Source organism: Stylophora pistillata, chromosome 8 (assembly GCF_964205215.1).
Source record: "Stylophora pistillata chromosome 8, jaStyPist1.2, whole genome shotgun sequence".
Classification (NCBI taxonomy): domain Eukaryota; kingdom Metazoa; phylum Cnidaria; class Anthozoa; order Scleractinia; family Pocilloporidae; genus Stylophora; species Stylophora pistillata.
This window is the reverse complement of record NC_142526.1, coordinates 5,824,971-5,843,317: the sequence shown is the minus strand read 5'-3', so window position 1 is coordinate 5,843,317 and position 18,347 is coordinate 5,824,971. Positions and strand designations below refer to the sequence as shown.

Here is an 18,347-nt window from a genome sequence, read left to right as displayed (position 1 = left end):
TAATATCGAGCGTACAAGTGATGGGAATATAGAAAAATATAATTTAGGGGATTATTAGTTGACCCAATACCAAATTCTCACAACCAACCTCACAAGAATTTTACAGCAGACAGTAAGGAGAATAACTAACCAGATCCTGGGAGTAAAAGGTTAAAAAAAATAATAATAACTTGGCAAAATGCTTGACAAAACCCACACAACATGTACTGTCCTATTACAAAGCTGTGACAAATTATAAAGGCTGATAGTTTGAATATATCAACAAAGTTGAAATGGTAAATTGGCCACCGTTACGATGATCAAAGCTGATGTTTCGAACATTAGACCTTCGTCGGAGCAAATAGGGGAATTGTGGGTTGTGTGTGCTTTTAAAGGCAGGAAAAGGAGCTATGTGATTGGTGGGAACATGGCAACAAGAAAAACAAATAAATTAGTGGAATGAAAAGCATTTGTTGATCCCTGTGGGATTTAGACTGCCGGTTTGAAAGATGAGCATTTGTTTAAGAGTTTTACGGCTTTCCATACAACATAAGTGTAAGGAAAGACTGCAGATTGCCATGTGTTGTTTAGAATGGTTAAGTAAATTAAAATGTCTAGTGACTGGTTTCGATGTGTCCTTGTCATTCCTCTCCACGTTGTGAAGGTGTTATTGGAATATGTTATCAGTATGTCTAATTACAGGGATGATGGACACACTGTCACTAAGTCTTCAAATTGGGTTGGTGATAGCCAATCATGTAAGAGAGGTTTCTTTCGAATTTGTGAAAACAATCTTTGCAGTAATGAACACTACTTAAGCAATGGTGAAAATAAGGCCTGAAGAAATATCAGGCCTGTACAGTATTTGAAAAACTGGTTAATGATAGGCAGGGTTGGAAGGATTTTGTTGCAGCCCTAAGTGCCACACAGGCATGATGGGCAGTAAATAAGTAATGTTATTACATGGCTGTGTCTTGCAAGGACTGGGAACTACTGAATTCATGAATTTGATTGGCTGATATCAATAATGAAAGTGGTCTAGATTTTCCCATCTAGACTGGTCTAGAAAAAAAAGGTACAAAGAATGCAAAAAATTAGCGTACAAAACACAGCCATATAATAAACATCTTATTGACCAAGCTAGGTCGGTCTGTATGGGAGAATCTTGACCTCGGTCACTGGTATAGACCTCACTGCATTCGGTCTGTACTGGCAACCTCAGTCAAGATTCTCCCATACAGACCTCCTGCTCAGTTAATAAGAACTAAGTTTTTGAACCCATGACCTCTGCAATACAGCTGCATTGCTCTACCAACTGAGGTAACAAGCCAACTGAGGGCCAGTCATGATAAAGCTGTGAAGTGATGAAATGATGACTGAGAGTATGTGAATATCACATGTGAACTGTGATACACATGTGATTTTCATGTATTCACATTCGTCGAAGTTTGTTGCGGTTAAACTTGTGCATATCAAATGAGGTCATGGATGCATGCACAAATGAATGTAAGTGAAATAATGAAGAGATAATCAAACGAAATCTCATTTTAATTTTGAATTCCTTTTAGGAAATCTCCTACAGCCTAACAATAACAGACAGGTTAAGGTGACTAAAAATGATAAAAGTAGGAAAAATTTCTCGAGTACCGAAATACAAAGATAGTAAGTGGCAGAGGAAGCGTATTTCACTTCATGAATGTAGTCCAATTGACTTGGAGTTAGTGAATCGCCAATTCCAAGGAGATCTCTCAACTCACATTTACTTATAAACCTGAAGATATAGGGTAAGAAACTTTTCTGAAAAAATCCTTCAACTCCCACTGGGGATATTCCAAGCTGATCTGCTAACAGTCCCACATAGGCATCGTCGGGTCCAATTCGAGTGACCTGCCTCGATAACTCGAGCATCTTTGGAAGTAAACTCGCCGACAAAACGTACATAGAACCTTTACAAAACGTAGGATAGTAGTCTAACGAAAGTTCGTCCTTACTTACGTAATGACGATGCCTTCTATCTCGTACTACAATTCCCCTGTACAATACCCCACCGTACAAGGAATTTCGATCGCCTCGATTCAGCAACCATTTTATTAACTCAGGAATATCAACGTAAACATCGTTGTCAGTTTTAAGAATGTAATTGCATGTTATTTGCGTCGCCCACTTAAAAGCCACTAGAAGTTTTGTCGTGATGTTTCGATACCTGTCGATGTAATCAGCTATAAGAAGATCTCCATGTTGTTTGTGTTCTGCCATTATTTTTTCATTCACATCGCTACTCGACGATTTACCCATCATGAAAAGAATTTTCCATTTGTATTTTATGTGAGTTTTGTCACAATTTCCCCAAGTACGACGTATTGCATCCCTTCTTTTAGTCTTGTCGTCGGGAGAAGTTGAAACTATCACCAAAATGAAAAAGTCTTCGAAGTCAGTAACTTGTGGTGCTATCAAAGGAGACATGATGGCAAAATTGCTTTGATATTTTCTAAGATCTATTCGGTGGTGACTTGGCGGTACGAAGAGGCGTATGAATAAACATATCAAGGCTACTGTCCCTGCAAAGCATAGCCCAACTCGTATAACTCTCCGCAATCGCACTTGCTTCAACATCTCCGGCCTTCAAGAGATAGACATTTCTACCAACTTATTTGATAGTTTGGTCACGTGGTCTGTAATGTACCGTGGCCCAAATCTGTCACGGCAAAAGAAATAACCGGGCTGTAAAAGAAATAACCTCGTGGCAAAAGAAATAACCTCTTGGCAAAAGAAATAATCGCAAGTCAAAAGAAAAAGACTCGCGGAAAAAGGAAGAACCTCACGGCAAAAGTAAAAACCTCTCGGCAAAAGAACTAACAATGTTCTCGCAGTATAAAAGAGAGCGTGAGGGCTGGGACGAGTTTTTTCAATTTTTAAAATTTTTAATTTTTTCCTTTTTGACTGAAAACTAGTGAGGGGCGCACTGCAACAGATCTTGTCAACTTTGTTTGATATCCGACCGGTTTCGTTTAATCAAACAGAAATCATCAGGGATATGGAAAAGATTTACAAATGACCTCCTTATATACGAGAAGTTTCAAGTACAAGTCACGTTAATTAAGCAATGTCTATCAGTTATTTTGGGGCTCACGATTTAACGCTAACTCGTCAAGATCCATTGCTGTGTGCCACTCACTAGTTTTTATTTTAAAAAAAAATTAAAATTTGAATACGTGAAAAAGGAAAAAAAAATCGCCCTCGCCCCCACGCTCTCTTTTATGCTGTGAGGACATTGGTATTTCTTTAGCCGTGAGGTTATTTCTTTTGCCTTGAGGTTTATTATTTTGCCATGCGTCTTTTTCTCTTTGCCGTGAGGTTTTTCTTTTGCCGCGAAGTTATTTCTTTTTCCGTGGCGGTTGTGGGAAATGGCCATCCAGCAATCGTGCAAAAATAAAGTGCGAACACGTTGATTGATTAAACTTACTCACTCTTTGCATGTCCGTTGTGGTTGTTTGGCGACTTCTGCTATTTTGGGCTTGCTTTGCTACCACTGTTATTGCTGTTATTTCGTTCCCTGCACCATTCCCGGTTTCCCTTTAACGCTTTTAAATTCTTAACGGTTCCTCGTGTAACGTAACACACGTCACACAACACGTGACGCTTTCATAAAATAATCTTTTGCTTTTCGCTCGAAACGTGAGCGTACCATTTGTCGCGAAACAAAACCAAAGTTTACAGTTTTCGATAAAAAGTAGTTTCATTTTGAGCTCAAATTCGAGAATCACCAAAGTGTTTTCTCTGTAATATATTCATGACGAGCTTTGCTCAAGAAAAAAATTCTCAGCAGGCATCGTAAACTGATGCCGAGGTTTGGGGAAGAAGGCGTTGGGTGGATGTCATCACATTAATTACACCACCATGTAATTATACAGATTAGCGCCCACGAATCCACGAGAGATACGCGATTGCGTGCGAGTTAACGCGGGGTCATCTGTTGGCGATGAAAATCAAAATCATGAAATGAAATGAAGTTTGTTGTGCGTGTAATGGTCATAAAATACTTCGTTTTCTCTGTTTCTGCCTGTTTCCTTATAACGACATTTTTAATCACGTAGTCTTTCAAAGATCCTTCCTTTTCACAGAAGAGGCAATACCGGCGAGGCGCCGTATTCGAAAAGCCTCTCTTTCGATTATTTAGGTATGATTCTTTCGCTTGGTTTGCCATAAAACAGTAACAAAAGATATCGCAATTTTCATGTGCCGTACGACCTGAATAACAACCGTATCGAATTTCCAGTATTGCGTTACTTGGTGGATCGATCAGTGTTCACGCTTTGCGATCGTAGTACACGATGTTATTGTTTTGGAACAAAACCTGTGGCGGTCGCACGACTTGGCCTCGTATCCTGGTTAAATTCTTACCAATATTGTAATATTAAACCTCGACGAGATTTTTCATGTCGAAAAGCATCATGTTTTCGATTTCGAAACCATTCGAAATGAAGTCATAGCGGCAGTCGGATTTTCGACGTGCGGCTTTCCACCGGCTAACTTAACCACGCAGAGTCTTTGCAGGATTACAAGTGCCACACTTGACCCTTGCAAGCATTGGTATCTACTTTTGAAAGAGGTATGTGACGTTCCTTTGCGTAAATATTTCATATGCGATGTATTTAAGATATTTCCCGACGAAATCCAAAGTGTGGCGACACGGGAACTTCAGCCGGCCAACTCATCGTTCGGAGTAGTGGGGTTAGCCAGGATTCCCGACCTCGTTCACGTTGTGTTCACGTTCTGTCTAATAGCTGGTCTATCTTCTTCGTAATAAACAATGCCTGACGAACTTATTAAATCTGCGGGATTTATGACTATCGTAAATCTGGTGAACTCCGCCACGCTAGACTTTGAGCCCGAAGGCGCGAAAAATTTATCTTTTGGCGCCAAACTCAGTCACGACTCCGAAGAGCTCGCTTCCTAACTTACCGAAAGATCAGCTAGAGTAAATTCCCTTGGAGTGGAACTGAAGAAGCTTCGAACACAGATTTCTCATCTCGAATCAGCATGGAGTCAATTTTACAGACCCTTTTTCCACCTCAATGTTCGTACCTTGTCGTGGTGAGGTGTCTTGAGTGCCTCAATGACCAATTGCAACACAATGCCTTTAAAGAATTCAGCTTCAGTTGGTGGGCTGTATTTTCTGCAAGGTAGAAGCCAGACTAACACGGACTTTGTCGTTGTAGTTATTGTTATGATTATTATAATTATCATTATTATTAAGTCCTGATTTTGTTATTGTTATCATTATCTTCATAATTGTGATTGAATCATTTTCAAAATGAAATAGGCTGCTCAATGAGGATGGCATGCTGAGGCAAGTAGATTTTCATTTATTTACCCCCCCCTCCCCCCAAGTAGAAATTCAAGTGTTTCTGATAGTTTTTCTCTTCAATAGATTGTTAGAATGCAGAAGATTTTCTAAGACACATTGTACAGAGGGCTTGTCTTAAGTAGTTGTTTTCTGATTCAAAACCACCTGCCTAGTTCTGTTTCTCTTGGGTAGTTAGTCCATGGACTGTTGTTATCTGATGGCAGAACTAACAGGTGGATCTGTTTCTCTTGGGTGGTCAGTCCATTATGGGCGGTTGTTATCTGATGGCAGAACCACCAATCTGTTCTGTTTCTCTTGGGTAGTCAGTCTATGGACTGTTGTTATCTGATGGCAGAACCAGTCCCTATTTTTTTCAGCTCTATACAGTCAGTCTTTTATGGACAGTTATTTTTATCTGATGGCAGTTTTAGCTTGCTCTTTTTGTTTTGAAAAATGTGTTGCTTATGCTGTTTGTCGCGTATCATCTGTTATTAGTCGGAGGCACTTTGGTCAATCAATGCTATCATTGTCTTCATTATTATTATAATTGTTAATTCAGCTGCTACTCTTCTCTCTTTGCCGCAGGGCCCACTACAGACAGCACTAGCTTAATGAAGTCCCAAAACCTTTCACAATGAGCCAACTCAAGAATTGCAGTCCTGAACAGTTTTTGGGGTTTTCCTGGCTTTTCTTGAGATTATTTTGTCTCAGTTTCAATTATTTGGATACTCATTCAGCTAGACTAACAATAACACCATTTTATTCATAGATAAACATTGAAATAATCATAATAGTAATATAAATGATAATAATAATGATTTGTTATTGTTATCATTATCATTATCTTTATGATTGTGATCATCATTTTCAAATTGAAATAGGCTGCTCAGTGAGGATGGCATGCTGAGGCAAGTAGATTTTCATTTAATTCCTCCCCCCTCCCCCCAAATAGAAATTCAAGTGTTTCTGATAGTTTGTCTCTTCAATAGATTGTTAGAATGCAGAAGATTTTCTAAGACACATTGTACAGAGGGCTTGTCTTAAGTAGTTGTTTTCTGATTCAAAACCACCTGCCTAGTTCTGTTGCTCTTGGGTAGTTAGTCCATGGACTGTTGTTATCTGATGGCAGAACTAACAGGTGGATCTGTTTCTCTTGGGTGGTCAGTCCATTATGGGCGGTTGTTATCTGATGGCAGAACCACCAATCTGTTCTGTTTCTCTTGGGTAGTCAGTCTATGGACTGTTGTTATCTGATGGCAGAACCAGTCCCTATTTTTTTCAGCTCTATACAGTCAGTCTTTAATGGACAGTTATTTTTATCTGATGGCAGTTTTAGCTTGCTCTTTTTGTTTTGAAAAATGTGTTGCTTATGCTGTTTGTCACGTATCATCTGTTATTAGTCGGAGGCACTTTGGTCAATCAATGCTATCATTGTCTTCATTATTATTATAATTGTTAATTCAGCTGCTACTCTTCTCTCTTTGCCACAGGGCCCACTACAGACAGCACTAGCTTAATGAAGTCCCAAAACCTTTCACAATGAGCCAACTCAAGAATTGCAGTCCTGAACAGTTTTTGGGGTTTTCCTGGCTTTTCTTGAGATTATTTTGTCTCAGTTTCAATTACTCGGATACTCATTCAGCTAGACTAACAATAACACCATTTTGTTCATAGATAAACATTGAAATAATCATAATAGTAATATAAATGATGATAATAATGATTTGTTATTGTTATCATTATCATTATCTTTATGATTGTGATCATCATTTTCAAATTGAAATAGGCTGCTCAGTGAGGATGGCATGCTGAGGCAAGTAGATTTTCATTTAATTCCTCCCCCCTCCCCCCAAATAGAAATTCAAGTGTTTCTGATAGTTTGTCTCTTCAATAGATTGTTAGAATGCAGAAGATTTTCTAAGACACATTGTACAGAGGTCTTAAATAGTTGTTTTCTGATTCAAAACCACCTGCCTAGTTCTGTTTCTATTGGGTAGTTAGTCCATGGACTGTTGTTATCTGATGGCAGAACTAACAGGTGGATCTGTTTCTCTTGGGTAGTCAGTCCATTATGGGCTGTTGTTATCTGATGGCAGAACCACCGATCTGTTCTGTTTCCCTTGGGTGGTCAGTCTATGGACTGTTGTCATCTGATGGCAGAACCAGTCCCCATTTTTTTTTTCAGCTCTATGCTGTCAGTCTTTTATGGACAGTTATTTTTATCTGATGGCAATTTTAGCTTGCTCTTTTTGTTTTGAAAAGTGTGTTGCTTATGCTGCTTGTCATGTATCATCTGTTATTAGTTATAGGGTGACTTTGGTCAATCAATGCTATCATTGTCCTTAGTATTATTATTATTAATTCAGCTGCTACTCTTCTCTCTTTGACACAGGGCCCACTACAGACAGCACTAGCTTAATGAAGTCCCAAAACCTTTCACAATGAGCCAACTCAAGAATTGCAGTCCTGAACAGTTTTTGGGGTTTTTCTGTCTTTTCTTAATTTGTTTTTGCCCCAGTTTCAATCACTTGGATACTCAATCAGCTAGACTAACAATAACACTATTTTGTTCATAGATAAACATTGAAATAATCATAATAGTAATATGAATGATAATAATAATGATTAGATTAATGGAAATAATCATAGGAATTATAACCATCAGGATAATGAACATTATTTCTCTAACTATTGTAAATATTTTTATCATTATTATTATTATTATTATCATTATTATTGTTATCATTGTTATTATTATTATTATCATTATTATCATTATTATTGTTATCAATGTTATTACTATTTCCATCATGAATTATTAGAGATGCTTGGAAAAAAATGATCTATAGTTCCCTCCAACTCATTATTCTTTCAGTTAAGTGAATTAAGACTTTGTGAACAGTTACTGCTTTATTCTGTCATTCCTGATGACCATAGAAATGGTGAAAGTCCACAGATATTATCCCTCTAAGAGTTTCTCCAGGTGTTTTTTTTTCCTCTGAATTTGGTTACAACAGAAGGAAGGGCATCAGAGTATAGTGCGCCCAGCTAGACATGAATTGCATTAATATTACAGGGTCATTTTGCTGTATTCAGGGTTTAATCTTAGCCTTCTACAGACAAGTTTGTTCCTCTAAATGCAAAACACATTTTATCGTTTTTTAAAACAAACTTACAAAAACTGCCAAGAAACAGCTACTAAATTTATGGAAACATGACGAACAAGTCAACTAGATTGTGTACTACACATCATTGAAATCAAAGTATCACTTTAGGAACATAAAATCGCAAGGTCAGTTTCCCATTTTTAGTGCCTGAGAAAAGATCAGGCCACCAGATTACTTCAAATTCTCTGGTTGCTCGTCCATCTCAATTTCCAACAACCATTTTAGTTTACTGGGTGAGAATCGTGCTTGATTTCTTGCCCCATACTCTTTAATTGGCCGCCTGTAAAGCTTGTTGAGAGTTTAACAGCTACTACTTGCAGCAACCTCCATATTCCCCCGATAGCCTTTCTTAACTCTAATGGTACAGAACTTTGATGACTCAGACCAGAAATAACATCATTCACTCTACCATCCCTGTAATAAAAAACTTTGGATTTTTCTCTCCATACAGGGGGCCGCAAATGTATTTTTACCCTCGCACGTTTATAAAAGCATTCGGCATGCCTGCTAACAAAGCTTGGATGTATGTTTCAGGAACTTAGTATCTTTCAACTCGACACCATTTGCCTGAAACCAAAATAATAATTACGAAAGTTAAGAGATTTATTTACTTCTGGAGTGAAATGTACTAAATGATTTGCCCTTTCAAACATAAACCTGAGTTATCAGGTTTTGTCAATCACAAAATTACACGCCGGGTTATTAGTATTCCTTGGGGACCTTCCTATATTATCATAAATATCTAAGACAAGCAGGTCATTTAGCTAGGTAATCTATGTTAAAAACCGCGCTGTACAGCACTTAGAATTATTTTCCTCACTCATTTTTCTCACACTGCAACTTCGCGTACTACGCAATTATTACTACGCAGTCATATCTGGTGTCCAATTGGGAGAGCTTATTATGTTTGTTTTAGAGGTGAATTGCGTTTTCTTGTATGTCCCCTATTTCGTCGAAGAAAAGCTCGAACAAATACTGAAAGTAATGAGTAAGTCACTATGAACAACTAGTGCAAAGTGACAGCACTATCGAGCCAAACTGAGAACTGTTCTTTAATGATTTTTAACATGAACCACCAATTCTTACTATTTTTAATTTCTGCGTTTTAATAGACTTTGACATGTTCTTGAGAAGATATTAAATCGGTTAGCGCTGTTGTTCCCTTCTAAATTATTTTGGTGGAAGCGCCTCAGAAGACACTGGTTTAACTAAAACCATGTTGGGCGACGTTATATTTTGACTGCACAACCCGCAATTAAATTTAATTTTAACAGCTATTCCAGTGTGTGAAGGACGGAAAAGAGCAAAATTACATACCGTCGGCCTTTCGATGCCCGGACGAATTAAAACTTTTTACAATTCCACTTATCCATTGCTTGTAACTGATAGACCTTGTCCTTATTCTTGCGGGAGGCCGTACGATCTGTTGTCCATTGTAGAACTTGGCAAACTTAGCGCACTTCTTCGAGCGCAACAATGTGATCTTTCAATTCTCTATCTCACTAGCGCAGTTGTTGTGTTGAACATGGACGAATAATACATCGCAGCGTGTCTTGTAGATAGCTAGAGATGCCATGCATGTTTAGGATAAGCGCTGAATATGGACGAGCGTTAAAGCCGCCACTGAAAAAGCACAATCGACCGTTTTTCATTGTAAGGATCAAGTCTTTCACACAGCAGTCAAAATTAAAGAGAGGAAGAACGTCGATCTCGCTCACCTAAGTAGCGGAGTACACCACGAGCGGCGACGATGATCAAACACCTGGAAGATCACCGTGGTGTCCCTCTACTCTTTGGTATCATAACCAAGAGCGAGCCCTTTCGACTTGTCACTAAGTTTTACGGTTAATAAAACAAAGGCCCCGCTCTACACAAAGCCTTAAAGAATGAAACACTAGAAAAGCTTACTTAGCTTGGAATTATAAAAATTTCCTTTCTTAAAAATCGAAGATTTTCATGGTTTCCGTAAGTTCGAATTTTTCCAAATTTCCTCTTTTGCATGTTATGCTGTTTTGCATTTTCTTCAACGTATAATTTAGTTCAGCGTCGATCATTTATCATCCTTAGAAGAAAATATTCTGATCTTCACGTTTAACTATAAAATTGCTTTGGCTTACATTGTGCGTCTAAAAGGAGCGTTAAAGTAAACATGAGTTGATTCCACGCGAGGGTTTTACCTGAAAAAATGCCTGCACACGAGTGACACCGACATTACCGCGTGTCCCTTTCTGGAAAACATTCGTGTTATGACAAGAAAGGTCAGCTTAAGGGTTTTGGGTTACCCAAACTATGCAATTTTGACGCCGAAAAGTGCCAAAAAGTAATTACAGAAACTTCATCCGCAACACCTTGAACGTGCTGTGGGCGCGAACTGAGATCTTCTCTTACAGTTAATAATTGCCAGGCGGAACTCAGATCCGGCTTAGCCTAATTTGCATAAATTTTTTTGGTGGGCAAAGCTCGTCATGCTTCCCTTATGTTCCCGTTTTTCATGTATTTTGGCTATCTTGAAAGATCGTGTGCTCAAACGGTTTGTTTTTCTAGGGGTTGTTCATAATCTCAGTTAGAATCCATTTCGATTGTCACCGATTTCTAAAATAGTTCAGTCATTTCAGTGTTGATTTATCCATGAATATTTCGGCGAGAGAAGAATGAATTTCGTCCATAAGATGTCGTCTGCGGCACATACATAAGCAACTATTTGAATTCTTGTTTACTTATGCCAAACCACGTGACCACATAAAAGGGTCTCTTGGAGGCTCTCGAGGGAACTAAAATGCAGGTGTCACTTGCCATCCCGTGGGGCCAACCCCCGGGTAACTGACATAATATTGACATAGTAAAACAGAAAATCTCGCAATTATATTACGTGTCCCTAAGAACCATGACCTAAACGTTGTTTTTACTCAAGTGTACAAACATTGGTATTCGTTCTCATTGCCTCTGTTTTCCACTCTTTCTGTATTTTTTTTTTAGGTATTGTGCTTGTAAGGAGTATAAGCTTTTCTTTTTAAAGTAATTGGATGGATTCGAAATTGAAAAACGGCTGCAAAAAAATTGAAAATAGATGATGTGTCCTTCCGACTCGTTTTGGAAGGAAGTGAGCAAACATTAGTCTTCGTTCCACTTGCCTCTCTATCTCACTATGCCGGTTACTGCTAACTGCATCGTTTATGTGTGGGGAGCAAATTATTTGCATTTTAAAGCGCTGATATGAGTTTAAAATTGGAAAATTGTTCTGAAGCAAAATGGGAAAATTCCGTGCAAATCGCTGACCATCGAAGTTCATGTCAGCTGTTATATAACCATGTAACACTTAAGTAATTATTCAACCTTACCGTCAGTACGTGCGTTATGATTGATTAATTTAATTTAGGGGGCCACATTTCACCATACGACCCGCTAAATTTGAATTAAAATCTTCCTTAATCTCTTTTTGAAGCTAAAGATATCAACCTCGTTCCCAGGGCTTTTCCCTTTCTGAATATTTTAGCGGGCGGTAAAATATTCAAAAAGGGAAAAGCCCTGGGAACGAGGTTGCAAAGATATAATAGATATTTATTAAAAACTGGATCATTGGATAATGCAATTCAAGACTTTTTATTGGCTTAGCCATTATGGTATATCAGCCAATATACCATAATCTACAAATATGGTAAGCGTACGCGTCAGCTTAAAATCAAAAGGGAACTAAAAAATCCAGTTTCTTCTTACAAAATAATAATTTCTTGAGGGCGTTTTTAATAAAACAATTATTCCACTCGCGCTTGTTGGATATGAGATGATTATAGCCAACTCGGCGCTACGCGCCTCGTTGGCTATCTATCATCTCATATCCAACGCGCGCTCGTCGAATAATTGTTAAATATTTTACTGACTTTGTTATATCGGTCAGTACTTTAAGTTACAGAACCTCTTACAAAAGCTGCGGCTTGTAAAGGTGGAGATTTACCATTTACAGCTGTTTCGTGATATTCTGTACGTAAAAGGGTAAAACTGCACGCGACAACCGTACCCCGAAAGGTTCTGTGGGTAATTTTCAGGTCACGGTTGTTTAACCTCAAGAATTCAGGGAAACTTCCAAGACTAGTCATGGCGAGCTTAAAGACTTTGCTTATTTGTTTGACGTATTGAAGTTAACTGATTACCTGATACCGAAATAACCTTTCGGAAGTGTAGCGTGCACTTTTGCCATTTTATTCCGATATCCTTTCTTGAAACATTTGTATACGATAGGTTTGCATTTAACTATCCGAAGAAGTAAAGAAGGACAAAAACGTTCGCATGCTACCCATGAAACAGTTAAATCAGGCGCCACAGATATTGATACAATTTGCCTCTTGAATTCTGTCAAATTGATAGCCTACCTTGAATTTTATTTAAGTTTTTTTTTGTCAATATTTTATTTCTAAATGCGGATGCAAATCATTATTTTTTTTTTTACTGCGATGATATCTGACCCCCCCCCCCCCTGTGATAAAATTAAAAGTACGGAACCCTTCCATAACGCAATTTGTTACTACCGAAAGGAAACAAGTAAAAGGAAGCTCCATGATGAGAAAAAGTTGCAGTTGTCCGACAGAGCACTGTGTCCAACATAACAGGACCAGCAAGCCGCACAACGGCCAGAAAAGAACTATCCACAGTGAATGAATACCCAATTTTTGACAGTCAGTAGTCATGTGTGCAAGGAACAGTGTTGTGCCTCCCGGTTAGCTCAATAGATAGAGCGCTGGACTGTTGTGCGGGAGGTCGAGGGTTCGAGCGCCGGCCGGACCAACACCCAGGATCTTAAAATAATTGAGAAGAATTTGCTGCCTTTCTATGACATCAAGAAATGGTTAGATATTTTAGTCTTCTCGGGTAAGGAAAAATAAATGGAGGTCCCGTCTCCTGGAAGGTTGGGGGTAGGGGACGTTAATTTCCCACACACGAGATTACTGTGTGATGGATGTCCTCCCCTGGGGTGGGATGGGATGGGTGGGATATTGGGCACACTTAATTTGGAGCCTCGCTCTGTTGTGCGACCCTCACCATACTCTGGTAAAAGTGATTAAATATAAATATATTTCAAAGCAAAGATAATATCGAATACATTTAGGACTAGCTTTGCTACAACTTATGTATTAATCGAATTTCATCTCCCTCTGTACCTACATGCTTACTTTTCTTCTCCAAGGATCTTCTGCTCATGGCCTGGTCATACCGGTTACGTAACTACGTAATAACTACGCCGTTATGTAACAAGTTAGGTTTTATGAACTTTGATGATAAGCAACTTTAACCACGGAATTTTAAATTTTTCTCTTAGTACTCTATACTCATGTAAGCGGTTTAAAAAAAAGATGATTTACTTTCTATACGTAAACAAGACAGTTGCAGTAACTGGCAGAGTGAGATACAGAGGTACTTCAGTGGAACGAAGACTTATGATTGAACAAAATAATTTCGATATATCAACAAAGTTGAAATGGTAAATTAGCCACCGTAATGATTACAAAAGCTGACGTTTCGAGCGTTAGCCCTTCGTCGGAGCGAATAGAGTAATTGTGGGTTGTGTGTGCTTTTAAAGGCAGAAAATGGAGCTACGTTATTGGTGGGAGCATGGCAACGAGAAAAACGTGAATAAATTAGTGGAATGAAAAGCGTTCGTTGATCCCTGTGGGATTTAGACTGCCGGTTTGAAAGATAAGCTTTTGTTCAAGATTTTTACGGCTTTCCGTGCCACCTAAGTGCAAGGAAAGACCGCAGATTGCCATATGTTGCTTATAATGATTAGGAAAATTAAAATGTCTAGCGACATCATGATTGAACACCTCTCTCCACAAAAGCTCGCAAGGTCACGGGTGGAAAGAGCACGTGATCTAGCTATTTTCGATTTGTTCGTAGCCGCTTTCATGTTCAATTTCATACTCATGCCAGTGCTTGAAAGAAAAAAAAAAAAAAACTCAAAACTATAAACATAGAAAAATCGTGAAAAAGTTACAGGGAGAATTAAAAACAAAATTAATTAGAACGAAGACCTATGTTAGCACACTTTACTAAAAATAACGTCAAGGTCACGGGTCTAAAGGGCTCGTAATCTAGTTTCGATTTCTCCGTCTTCCGTTTTCATTTATATCATGCATGTCGGCGTTTAAAAAGGAATAATTGAAAACCTATTCTCGAGGGATAAAGAGAACTCAGTGGAATTCAGGGGCAGTTAGATCAGAAACCAATGTCATGTATACGTACAAAGACCCAATTCCAGTGGGGTCACGTTTCAAGCTGCACATGACCTCCTTTCGATTCGTTCTCGCCCACTTTTTGTAAATACCTATCGGTATCTTGTATAAGCGCATAAAAGAATAGAATGGACCAAAGAAGTAATATACGAAACAAGGCAAAGTGAAATAAAGGCAAACTTTGTTTCTACACTTTCTCCAAAAGAACGAGTCACGAGTCCATATTTACCATCTTCGGAAGGAGCAAAGAGATGTTGTGCAAACAAGAATTAAAGTAAGCCTGGTCAAAGCAAATAAACAACCCCGCTTATTGAAATACTTAGCCTTTGCTCAAACAGCTAATTGCTACTTAATTACCTGATGAGTCTAAATTTTCCCCTCCAGTTAAACTGACACAAGACTGAGAACTGAAACAAGGTGAGAGAATGAAGAGTTATTTGTCAATCGCGCTTTTAAGCAAAAACCCTTGCGAGGAAAAGTCGTTGTGCAAAAAGCTGGACGAGATCGAAAATATGGAAAAGAATATTGTTCGCGAATCAGCTTCAAAGCTGTCCACCTTTGCCCTCCAACACTTGTACGTCGCAAAGTACTACGATGCGAAAAATGGCGAGCCATGCCGACCACCTTCCAAAGCCGCTCAAATTAGTGTTTGTCCCTTACCAAGGTTGCCGGAGAAACCAAAACAAAGCACGAGTCCGCATTTTTCGGATAGAGCTAAACCAAACGCCGATTGCACAACCTCCAAGCCCAAATCTAGAGGAAGTTTGTCAGAAAAGTCCCTTCCCCTGGCATCAAAGTCTGACGAGCAAGACCATGCTCCAGTTAAAAGCAAAAGCTCCAAGCATTAGCAGTCAACCAAATTCCGTTCCCCACATCCCTTCAGCTCAAAAGTCCAAGCCAAAGTACTGTTGTAGTATGTCAGACGTTGTGGCCCCAATTTCTAGTTTGATGTTGAATGCATGGGGAGGACGAAGAATAAGAGAACGCCCTAAGAAGATTAAACGCCTGAGATCTAGAAGAAGACAAAGAAAATTGGAAGAAGCCTTTGCAATGATTCCTTTCTGAAACGCAAAAGTCTCTCAGTATCATCCTCCTAAATTAGAAGATCTTGTGCGTGAGGATCGTGGCCGAAAGGAATCCGAAAGTGTCCCGAAAGATGATTGCCGGCGAAGCAGCACCAGACGAAGGACGGAGGGCCGAGGTTCCTGGACAAAGAAGGCAACGCCGAGCTACAGTAGCAGGTGAGAGGCCTACCGATAACCCGAGACTGAGTTCAATCGCTCGCAGACAACAATTGGGCTCGTGAAAGATTTGCCAAATCATGAGCAAGCAGAGATCTTACGAGGAGCTCGTTTCCTGAGGATGGCAGTACCTGGGTTTAATAGCGCTCCTGTTAGAACTGAGGCAGCAAGGCCAGCATCTCAGCTTTAGTACACCTCTGCACTCATGATGCCCTGTGCACGAAAGGTTGAATGCTCCACCCTGGATCCTTCGAAGTTTGCTGCGCGGAAAAAAATAAGACAATCCGCCTGTATCTTTTGTGGGACTTTGTGTGATACAAACAGTTCATTTCCGTGTTAGAGTGATTAACCTACATCTGAAACTGTTGATTGCGGTTTGAAGTGACAATCTATTGAACAGTCATACAAACAATTCACAAGAAGTTGTTTTAATATATTATTTGAGAGATACTATTATTTAAATCCGAGATTGATCTATGTTTTTTTTTTCAATCACAGCCTTTTACCTTGAGTTAAGCTAGTTTAACTGAAATTTTGTCCATATCTTCGTGGAAAAATGAAAAACACGAGAGATTCAACATTTCAAATTCTCGACTGATTTAGTGTTTGAAACACAGCCTATCACGTGTACACCTTAAGTCAGTTTTAAATGAAATATTGTAGATATTTTTAAGGAAAAAATGTAGAATGAAAACAAGAATTTATATTTTCCTTTGGAGACTAAATATAATTATTCAGTTCCTAGTTAAACACCAAGTATTCTTGATTGACCGATATTATCACATGATATGCATTCGCACGGACTCTTTCGGGCCTGCGCAGAGGCAACCGATAGTCTAGTTGTTGTTAGTATTTGTGAATCAGGTGATGAATTATCAACGTTTGACCACTGATGTTTTTTCCGGTAATTATCGATCACTTACGACAGATAAACTTACATGCACCAAATATCATTTTGTTAGTGTTAGGAGATGTAAAACCAGATTTAAAAGCATTATCTTCTTCGTACCAATCGTAAAAAGAGAGAATTATGGGAATGATAAAGCCAATTAGAGCTTGTTCCACTTGAAATTTAAAGAAACTACTAATTTGACTAAATTTTTTAATGCTCATGACTTTCATAAGGTTTTTACAGATGCATCAATTCCAGTAGTTTCGGAAATACGTCTACTCTGGTACAGTTTAAGTTGGCACCTGGGAGCGTGCCAAATTTTTTGTAAGTGCCATTACGCTTTCTCGCATCACATCTAAGTAAACACTCGGTTGCATGTATTCCACAGCTCCTTCCCCCCTCCCCCCTTCCCCTCTTCAACCTTTCCCCTTCCCTCTCGATTGCCATGTATATCGCTTCACCTGAGCGCAATTCCCGCGCGTGCACGTTTCCTATAGCGGCCACTCGCAAACGAAAACTTGCCGTACGGCCTTCGTTAGGAGATGGCTTTCTATTGTGACATGCCCGCTTTTATCCTTAACGAATTTCCTCGTGTCCAAATTTGTCCTTGTTGTGGCTCTCTTTACCGCACTCATCCAGTAGTGCAATTCCCTTTCAACTCACAATTCTCTCGCTCGTCTAAAAGAAAACGGATTAAACAGGAGACGACATGCGTAAGGCATTCCATTTGTCCAGCTAGACCTCAGGCCAGCTCACTTATAAAGTTGCGAGGCACTACTGCTGACCACTAAGCCACAGAGGCTCAATGTCAAACTAGACCATTTCTTCGTTCCTTTGTAACACGCGTCTTGCATTCTGCTGGGATCAACAATGTCAAAAAACTTTGTGTGAGTAAATAGGAAAGGAGAGATGTTTAATTTTGAGATCGCAGATGAAAAACAGAAAGACTTTTAACGTAATTAGCGTTCATGTATTTTTAACCGCAGACTTTACAAACAAACCCACAGACGCCTCAGTTGAGCTAAACATTGCAAAATATTGTTGAATTACATAATACTGTTGAGCAATATCCTGAACTACTTTCTGTAATGAAATAACTTAGAGATGCATGTTAAAGCATTCATGCGAAAATCTTAATTATCATGAAATTAAAATTTAAATCTTATTTCTGAAGCTCACCTGCTCGGAAGAGAATTTACGGAACTCAATCGTTCTGTAAATAAAATTTCGTAAATTGACTAACTAATGCTATTGATTGCTCAATTAGGCTCAAATCTTCTACATTTTGCGTAACAATCCACATCTGTTTTTGCTTTGAAATTTGGCAAGATGATGCTAAGTCACCGTACGTGATGTTACATCTCGTTTCAGAGTTTCATCCAGTCCACAAAGAGTTATGTACTGAGGAGAATTTACTACCTTTCTCTAATATCAAGAAATGGATAGATTTTCTAATCTTCTCGGATAAGGACGAATAAACCGTAGGCCCCGTCTCCT

General features: G+C 38.9%; 1 protein-coding gene and 2 long non-coding RNA genes across 5 annotated transcripts; 1 reads left to right on the top strand and 2 right to left on the bottom strand.

Moving 5' to 3' along the window:
- Nucleotides 1–1,506: 1,506 nt before the first annotated feature.
- LOC111344841 (beta-1,3-galactosyltransferase 5) lies at nt 1,507–2,852 on the bottom strand. Its single transcript, XM_022952105.2, has one exon. The coding sequence runs from the start codon at nt 2,590–2,592 to the stop codon at nt 1,522–1,524; it is 1,071 nt and encodes a 356-aa protein (XP_022807840.1). The 5' UTR covers nt 2,593–2,852; the 3' UTR covers nt 1,507–1,521.
- A 1,165-nt stretch (nt 2,853–4,017) lies between these two features.
- On the top strand, nt 4,018–9,770 carry LOC148724635 (uncharacterized). 3 transcript variants are annotated; one of them, XR_015990973.1, is made up of 3 exons: nt 4,018–4,588; nt 5,303–5,329; nt 5,912–9,770. It is a non-coding gene; the product is annotated as an uncharacterized LOC148724635 (long non-coding RNA). The 3 variants fall into 3 exon arrangements; XR_015990972.1 differs by having other exon boundaries at nt 4,018–5,162; XR_015990974.1 differs by lacking the exon at nt 5,303–5,329.
- LOC148724634 (uncharacterized) lies at nt 8,451–10,664 on the bottom strand. The gene is made up of 2 exons (XR_015990990.1): nt 9,811–10,664; nt 8,451–9,060 (listed from the first exon to the last, which is right to left on the bottom strand). It is a non-coding gene; the product is annotated as an uncharacterized LOC148724634 (long non-coding RNA).
- Nucleotides 10,665–18,347: the final 7,683 nt, after the last annotated feature.

Bases quoted from the DNA above. Each gene is read 5' to 3' on its own strand.
- LOC111344841 (XM_022952105.2), bottom strand. From the start codon at position 2,592: ATGTTGAAGCAAGTGCGATTGCGGAGAGTTATACGAGTTGGGCTATGC.